Source organism: Diorhabda carinulata, chromosome 7, assembly GCF_026250575.1.
Source record: "Diorhabda carinulata isolate Delta chromosome 7, icDioCari1.1, whole genome shotgun sequence".
NCBI lineage: Eukaryota > Metazoa > Arthropoda > Insecta > Coleoptera > Chrysomelidae > Diorhabda > Diorhabda carinulata.
Genome location: NC_079466.1, coordinates 10,980,746 through 10,989,912, shown reverse-complemented (window position 1 = coordinate 10,989,912; position 9,167 = coordinate 10,980,746). Strand labels below are relative to the sequence as shown.

Sequence of the window (9,167 nt, the reverse complement as noted above, 5' to 3'; positions counted from 1 at the left end):
TGAACAGGTTCGGCATAGACGAAATAACAAAAAAGTATATAATGGACTCGTATCAAAAATCTTATACTATAGTTTCTGCAGGCAACAAGAAAACAAGACATGAAGTTATCAGAATTTGCGTATGTGGATAACCTAGTGCTGTTGGCAGAGTCTGTCAAGGGTGCCACAAAGCAGCTAAGAACTGTTACTGTCTTTGCGAAGCGAGGGATGTCGATTAACCCGATAAAGAGTGTTGCCATATTGGTTATCGTCATCCGAAACAAACACTCGTATGTGGTTACTCGGCCTCTATTCGCGGCAGAGGGTCAGTTCATCCGCCAATTAACACCTCAGGATATGTTTAAATACCTGGGCAGGCGTTATGGAGTCATGGGACAGACTCGATCCACCATTTCCGGCCTCAAAATCCAACTCGAGAGAATTAAGAAAGCAGGACTTCAACCAGCACAGAATCTTGACATCATTAAACACTTCTTGTTGCCGCGCATTCAAGATCAATTACAAAGCGCCATAGTCACCAATAAGACTCTGAAAGCTGCTGATATGATCATTAGAGTATCCGTAAGAAAGTTTCTTGGTCTGAACCGATCATGCGCTGATGCTTATGTGTAGTAATAAGTGCCCGCGATAATAAGAAGACGCTTCAGTAACTTAATAAATAGTGCTACACCAACAACGGCAGCTGTTCTTTCCATGCCATATAGCGTCAAACTTTATGAAAAACTATTGATGTGGACAAATAACAGCGGTGGCAGCAGTAGCATCATCGCTCGGCAGATTATCGAGAAGTTGAAAAGCGGATATTCTGGCAATGGTCTTCTACCTACTAAGGGAATCCCATTCAATCCACTACAAGAGAGAAAATGTAGGATGGGATGTGATCGTAACGAGTCACTTAGCCATGTATTACTAAAATGTCCTGCGTCACATTGGCAGAGAATAAGGCGGCACAACCAGCTCTTCACGCATACGCGAAAGATTACCGAGAAGAAAGGATGGGTAATAGAAGTTGAACCTCACATTAGATGCATCGACGGCGCATTGAAGAAACTTACTCTGGTACTCCAGAGGGGTTCCAGAACTATAGTGTGCGACATTGCCGTCAGCTGGGAGGGACCTAGCTTCCTATCCCTAGCTGCTCTGAATAAGAGCGATATTTATAGCGAACCACGCTTCCTAAATGCCATGAAATCCCGATAACCTGTGAAACAGGCCCCTCTAGTCGTGGGAGCACGCGGAATCTGGTGTCAAAAAACTAATATCATTTCCAGTATTTTCGGCTTTTTTAAGAAAGACATCAGATCTTACCAAAACTATTATTGGCAGCCTATCCATTCATTGTTATTTTATGGCTTAATATTAAATAGTCTAATGAAACAACAAATCTGTTGCGATTCAACATACTGTAAATACCATAATCGTTAAGACTTTCACAATTTTATGAATTTTCAGACAATGACAAATGTCGAATGTCCTTTGTACCTTTAAACCCCTAATAAATAACTCTCTCTCCGCAAGAGACCAATCGTTAAATTTCTAAAGTGTCACTAATAACTTTCTCTCAAATAAACACAAAAGCAATTACTATTGAAAACTTTTGAAAACCTTCATTATACTTTTACAAACTATTCCAAGTTCATCTGGTTAACCCTTATACAAACAAAAGAGAAATTTCAAAAAATCTGTTTGAAAAATATAGATTCTTTTTATTGCTTCACGATAATTAACACAAAATATTACCACGATATTGGGATACTTTTAACCCCCATTTTAGCCCATATAAATAAAATTTAACATTCATGCACGAGAGAGTAAGAGAGCAGAAAGTAACACAGTAAAGAACAGTGAGAAAAAAGAATCCACAGTAAACAGAAACTAAACATACTGTGCGCGTTAAAACTAACGAGCTATATCTAAATCAACTTAACGATTCTCTCTCACTTATCAACTCATAAAAAATCTTAACCTTACAAACGGGCAAAATTACGATTTACCTGAATAATCAAATCATCTCTCGCGTTACGACGCAACATAAAACGTGCAATTTTCTGTTACTTCGTTCAAGAATAACCGGAAAAATATACATATAAACTTCGCTATCTTTTGTAACCAACTATATATCACTGTGGACATTCTTCTTGATTTATCTTGTTGCTTATTTTGTACATCGATTTACGTGTAATATTGTCGTATTTAAGTGTTTTTATAAACGTTACTTAAAATTACGACTGGTCCTTCATTCCACAACCTCGTCGAAGAAAACAACACATCTACTTGGGTGCTGTAGTGAATGACAAACACGACAGTCCACTTCATCCAACTAGTTCATTACAATCCCCCAAGATTGGTCCTTCGAGCCGGATCTAAACCAGTGCAACTCTAAACTAAACAAAATCTCATACACGTAAATCAAAGTGATCTCTCTCGCTAAGCAAAGTAAACTCTATCGCCAAGCAAAGTGCAAGAAAGTGAAAAGAACAAGTCATCAAGTGTGCCATCAGAAACATACAACCGATCGAATCATCTATAAACTCACACCTGTAGGCAAGAAACCGCAGGTATCTCTCATCGCTGGATTGGAAAAGGTCAGTTTATTCCAATTTTATTACGCATCAACGTTTCGCTCAAGAAAACTTAAGAAAAAGACATTTATCTTTAAACTCTGTTGAAAAATTGCTTGCAATATTATTCAATTTTATATTTAATTGTAAAAACACTGATTTATATAATATATAAAGCATTCCCAGCATCTGATTATATCCGATAAAAATATCGTTAACTTTTTCGCTCTTAAACTTAAAATAAACAAACAACAATGGATTTAAAACATTTAATCAGCGAACGTGAATCTATTAAAGGTGAAATCACCAGAATAACTGAACAATTAGAATCAGAATTAAATAGTTTAGATGTCTTTGATCTGGAAATTCTACAAGAGGAAATTATCAAAAACTTTGAACAGTATAAAATCACACAAAATAAAATAGAAAGTTATACACCCAAAAAAAAATGAAAAAGAAATTCCAGATCAAGAAGATAGGAACAAAGTAGAAATTTATTATCGTAAAACTAGGAGTCAATTAGCTAGAGCAATCAAAAAATTAACTATATCTGAAAGTAGCTGTAATGAGTCAGTTAGGGAAAAAAGATTAGATTCAAAACACAACTCAGGTACTAGATTACCTGAAATAAAAATAAAAAAGTTTTCAGGAAATCACACTGAATGGGAAAGTTTTTACAACTTGTTCAAAACTAGTGTTCTCGAAAATCCGCAACTAAAATCAGATGCTGAGAAATTATATTATTTAAAAAGCTATTTAGAAAGTGATGCACTACATATTGTAGACGTTTTACAAGTGAACGATAGAAACTTGCAAGTAGCTATAAACTTGTTAAGAGAAACTTATGAAAACAAAACAAAAATTGTACATGTATATTTCTCCGAATTATTGAACATACCGCAATTAAGTAAGCACAATCCTACCGAACTTTCAAAATTTGCTACTATCTGTAGGCGTAACTGGACACTCCTACAGAATCTTGAGCTTGATCACAAAGTTTTATTAGAGGCATTAATAACTTATCTTTATCAACAAAAATTAGATCATGGTTTCAAAAAAGAGTTTGAAAAATGCAGGAACAGGGATACCTTACCAACAGTAGATGAATTTTTACAATTTCTTAAAGAGGAAATTGAAATACTCGACAATGCCACTTGTAAAACTAGCCAATCGCAAACTTCGCAAAACTCATTTTCGCACAAGAGGTCACAAAGTAAAGTAGCGTTTCATTCGCAATCACAACCAAAGTTCAATAAAAACTCAAACAATCAATCATCTCATCTTAAGAATAATTCGATTAAACAAAATCAAAACATGGACGGATGCGTTATGTGTTCAGACACTGCACATAAAATTTATACCTGTGAAACATTCCTATCGTTGCCCATTACTAAGCGTAATGAATTTGCCAAAACCAAAACATTGTGTGTAAACTGCTTAGGCACTAGACACAGTGCTGAAACCTGTCTGTCACAGAAGTCATGCTCCCATTGTCATAAAAGACATCATTCTCTTTTACATTTTCAAAACTCAATCAATGTAGAACAAAGACATTCGTGCAATAACAATTTCAATCCACATAGTAACTCTAAATTCAGGACAGGCCGTCCACATCTCAAAGCATCCAAGAAAATCAAGCACGTCCAAATTCGTCTAGTCTATCAGCTCTCTCGATAAAAAACAACTTAGTGTTGTTAGCAACTGCACAAGCAACAATTTATAATCGACAGAATCAACCTGTTAGGGTAAGAATTCTTCTGGATAATGGAAGTCAGAATTCCTTTATCAGTAAAAAACTTGTACAAAAACTCAACTACACCCCGTACAAGAAAATCTTAAACATTTCAGGTATATCTGAAACTAGTACTTTGTCTAACGAAATGTTGGACATAGTGCTACACTCAAATGTTGACCCCTCGAAGAACTTCGAAATCTCTTGTGCTGTACTCGAAAAAATTACCACGACTATTCCGCAAGTGAAAGTGAATGTAGATCACATAACAATTCCTTCGCGGATTGTGAACAAATTAGCTGACAAAACTTTTGCCACACCCGGTAAAATAGATCTGTTAATAGGAGCAGATGTTTATTATGAATTGTTAACTTATGGTCTCATCAAACTAGGTGACGGCCTACCTACTCTTTTTAATACCCATTTGGGTTACGTTATCTCGGGAAGACTGAACTCCCAACAAGAATCAAAAAACTCACACACTATCTCGTATCATGTAGCCAGTGAAACCGAAGACCCTAACCCGGACACTGAATTACAAAACACTCTCTGCAAATTCTGGGAGATCGAAGAACTCCCAAACCTAAAATCTCTATCAACCGAAGATGAACTGTCAGAATTCATCTTCAAAACCACAACTAAAATTCTCCCGAACGGACATTTCCAAGTGGATATTCCATCACAGAACACAAAAAGTTAGGTGACTCCCTCGCAGTTGCCAAAAGGAGATTTTTCTCTTTAGAAAAACGCTTACACCAAAATCCCGACCTCTATTCGGAATATAAGAAATTTATTCATGAATACTTATCTCTAGGACATGCAAAATATGTACCACTATCGTCGCAAAATTCACGTTGCGAAAACAAATATTTTATCCCTCACTTGCCAGTTTATCGACAAGACCGAGTTACGACTAAGCTGCGAGTCGTATTTGATGCTTCTTGTAAAACCAGCTCTGGTTATGCATTAAACGAAATTTGTCTCAAAGGTTATCAAACTCAACCCAACCTATACGACATATTGTGTAGGTTCAGAACCTTCAAATACGCGTTGATAGTTGATTTGGAGAAAATGTTCAGACAAATTCGAATAAATCCCAAAGACCTATTCCTCCAAAATATTTTGTGGAGAGACTCAGCAAAAGAACCATTAAAATGCATTGAATTACAAACAATAACTTACGGTATGAATTGTAGTCCATTCCTCTCAACGAGAATTCTGAATGAGATTGCAAGTACCAATAAAAATCTTCCTCTAGCCTCCGACGCTGTTCTTACGCAGACGTATGTAGACGACATTTTAACAGGGTGTGATTTAACCGAATCCCTTGAAAAACTCTATTTGGAACTTAAATCAATGCTTGAACCAGCTGGTTTCCACTTGCACAAGTGGGGATCTAACTCTCAAACCTTTCTAAAAAAGATATCGCAGACTCGAATAACTGAATTTGACATAAATTTAGATCAATCTCCGTCTAAAGTCTTAGGCGTAAAATGGAATCCCATAAGTGATGAGTTCCAAATATCGGTACCCACTGAACTCGTCAGTGAGGACAATATCACCAAGAGAAATATCTTATCACACATTTCACAGTGCTACGATCCTCTGGGGTTTGTAAACCCCGCTATCGTTAAGGGAAAAATGCTAATGCAGAAAATCTGGAAATTAAAGTGCAACTGGGATGATAAGATCACCGACAAAGAAATAAATAGGAAATGGCAAGAATTTCTAAGCACCATCTGCCAAATCAAGGACTTAAGAATTCCTCGTCTTATCTTCAATAACAAAGAAATAAGCAAAATCGAACTTCACTCCTTTTCAGATGCGAGTACTGAAGCGTACGGCGCATGTGTCTACATTAGAACTATCTACACTGATAAAACAGTTTCATGTGTGCTGATATCAGCAAAATCACGCGTCGCACCTCTGAAAACTATCACAATTCCCAGACTTGAACTCTGTGGAATGCTATTATCCGCGAACCTGACTCAAGGAGTCAAAAACATTTTGGAACCTAAAGTCGACATAAACTCAGTTAACTTATGGACGGACTCTCAAATTGCACTGTGTTGGTGCAAAAGCCACCCAAGTCGATGGTCGACATTCGTATCAAACAGAGTAGCGAAAATACAAGCGCTAACAACAAATTTCCAGTGGCGGCACGTAGGATCAAGCGATAATCCCGCTGACCTGCTGTCGCGTGGAAAATTCACACCTGAAATCTACTCCATGTGGTTTAATGGACCCAAATTACTCAATGAGTTCAGTTCAGGTTTCCCCCAATACGAGATTAATAAGAATCTCGTCAACGTACCTGAGGAAAGAAAGGTATCCCTGACAACCATTTCCGAACAATGTAACTTTTGGCAAAACATCTTTTCAAGCTTCTCTTCATTTTCCAAATTACATCGCACTGTGGCGTACGTCCTACGATTTACACACAATTCGATAAACAAAGAAAATCAATTCAAAGGACCTCTGTCAGTCAGGGAACTAAATTCATCATTAAACTTCATTATCAAACAAGTTCAAAATCAGTCCTTTTCAACAGAAATAGCGGAACTTTCAAAAAATAAAAACACCCTATCTTATTACCTTCAAAAAATCATATAACTTCCCTTATCCTCAAACCACAGCAAGTTCGTTTAGGGCATGCTGGCGGACAAAACGTCTTATCTAATGTGCGATTGCGCTACTGGCCTCTTAATGGTTTAAGGCAAATCAAACAAATAATTAGAGATTGCAAGGTTTGCTACCGCTTGAATGCGCAGACAGCTCGACAGATAATGGCCGACCTTCCGAAAGATAGGGTCACATACTCGCGTCCTTTTCAAAAGGTTGGTGTCGATTTTGGAGGCCCTTTCTTCATAAAATCTTCTACCCTACGCAAAGCTCCCGTAACAAAATGTTACATAGCAATTTTCGTATGCATGGCGACCAAAGCCGTGCATATTGAACTAGTATCCAACCTCACTACGGACGCATTTATAGCCGCTTTAAAACGCTTCGGAGCAAGACGGGGCAACCCCACTGTCATATACTCAGACAACGCAACAAACTTTCTTGGAGCTAGAAATCAGTTGAGAGAACTTTATAAACACTTTCAGAAGAACGAATTCAGCGATGCTATACAAAATTATCTGACTCAAAACGAGACACAATGGAAATTTATTCCACCAAGATCTCCACATTGGGGAGGAATTTGGGAGGCTGCTATTAAAAGCGCCAAGTATCACATCGCAAGACTCATCGGCTTAACAAAACTAACATTCGAACAATTCTCAACTATTCTTAGTCAAATCGAAGCAATATTAAACTCACGGCCGTTGAGTGCCTTATGTAACGATCCGTCAGATTTTCAATATCTCACTTCTGGTGATTTCCTGATCGGATCAAGTCTAACAGCCTACCCAGAGAAGGATTTAACACATGCACCAGAAAACAGACTTAAATTTTGGCAGCAATGTGCGAAAACTCAGCAACTGTTTTGGAAAAGGTGGTCTGTGGACTATTTGAATAGACTGCAGAATAGACCAAAATGGCTTAAAACTTATGAGAATCTACAAACAAATGATCTCGTCCTTTTGAAGGAAGAAAACGTTCCACCTCTTAATTGGCCTATGGCAAGAATCATTGAGGCCATAAGCGGACCTGACGGAAAAGTCAGGGTCGTACGCCTAAAAACTAAAACAGGCGAAACTACTAGGGCTATAACTAAGCTGTGCCCACTCCCCAAACAAGACACCGTGTCTTGCGAGGGTCATAATTAACCATGGAAACATGTTAATCATTAGCAACTTGCTAATCCACCTCAATTAGCAGTTGCGACTTTGTTAGTTGTAATAATAGGTTAAAATAACTTTAGTTTAATTTTACCCTTATCTATAATTAAAAAGTTTCTATCTTTCTTGTCCTATTTTTCCCGCTATCGCGCTTTCTTTCTTAAATGAAGCAGAGACTTCATTTCCGGCGGGAGAATGTTGCGATTCAACATACTGTAAATACCATAATCGTAAGACTTTCACAATTTTATGAATTTTCAGACAATGACAAATGTCGAATGTCCTTTGTACCTTTAAACCCCTAATAAATAACTCTCTCTCCGCAAGAGACCAATCGTTAAATTTCTAAAGTGTCACTAATAACTTTCTCTCAAATAAACACAAAAGCAATTACTATTGAAAACTTTTGAAAACCTTCATTATACTTTTACAAACTATTCCAAGTTCATCTGGTTAACCCTTATACAAACAAAAGAGAAATTTCAAAAAAATCTGTTTGAAAAATATAGATTCTTTTTATTGCTTCACGGCAATTAACACAAAATATTACCACGATATTGGGATACTTTTAACCCCCATTTTAGCCCATATAAATAAAATTTAACATTCATGCACGAGACAGTAAGAGAGCAGAAAGTAACACAGTACAGAACAGTGAGAAAAAAGAATCCACAGTAAACAGAAACTAAACATACAGTGCGCGTTAAAACTAACGAACTATATCTAAATCAACTTAACGATTCTCTCTCACTTATCAACTCATAAAAAATCTTAACCTTACAAACGGGCAAAATTACGATTTACCTGAATAATCAAAATATCTCTCGCGTTACGACGCAACATAAAACGCGCAATTTTCTGTTACTTCGTTCAAGAATAACCGGAAAAATATACATATAAACTTCGCTATCTTTTGTAACCAACTATATATCACTGTGGACATTCTTGTTGATTTATCTTGTTGCTTATTTTGTACATCGATTTACGTGTAATATTGTCGTATTTAAGTGTTTTTATTAAACGTTACTTAAAATTACGACTGGTCCTTCATTCCACAACCTCGTCGGAGAAAACAACACATCTACTTGGGTG

General features: G+C 36.9%; 1 protein-coding gene across 1 annotated transcript; it reads left to right on the top strand.

The window, feature by feature from the left end:
* Nucleotides 1–914: 914 nt before the first annotated feature.
* On the top strand, nucleotides 915–8,063 carry LOC130896563 (uncharacterized). The gene is made up of 5 exons (XM_057804744.1): nucleotides 915–999; nucleotides 3,028–3,989; nucleotides 4,160–4,988; nucleotides 5,108–6,621; nucleotides 6,930–8,063. Exons 1-5 carry the CDS (start codon nucleotides 915–917, stop codon nucleotides 8,061–8,063), a joined length of 4,524 nt encoding a protein of 1,507 aa, XP_057660727.1.
* The last annotated feature ends 1,104 nt before the right edge of the window (nucleotides 8,064–9,167 follow it).

Excerpts from the sequence above, each read along its gene's own strand:
- LOC130896563 (XM_057804744.1), top strand. The coding sequence starts at position 915 with ATGTCCTGCGTCACATTGGCAGAGAATAAGGCGGCACAACCAGCTCTT. Across the intron at positions 1,000-3,027 it reads TTACCGAGAAGAAAGGATGG|ATCAAGAAGATAGGAACAAA; the intron begins GTAATAGAAGTT and ends AAGAAATTCCAG. Across the intron at positions 4,989-5,107 it reads TCCATCACAGAACACAAAAA|GACATGCAAAATATGTACCA; the intron begins GTTAGGTGACTC and ends ACTTATCTCTAG.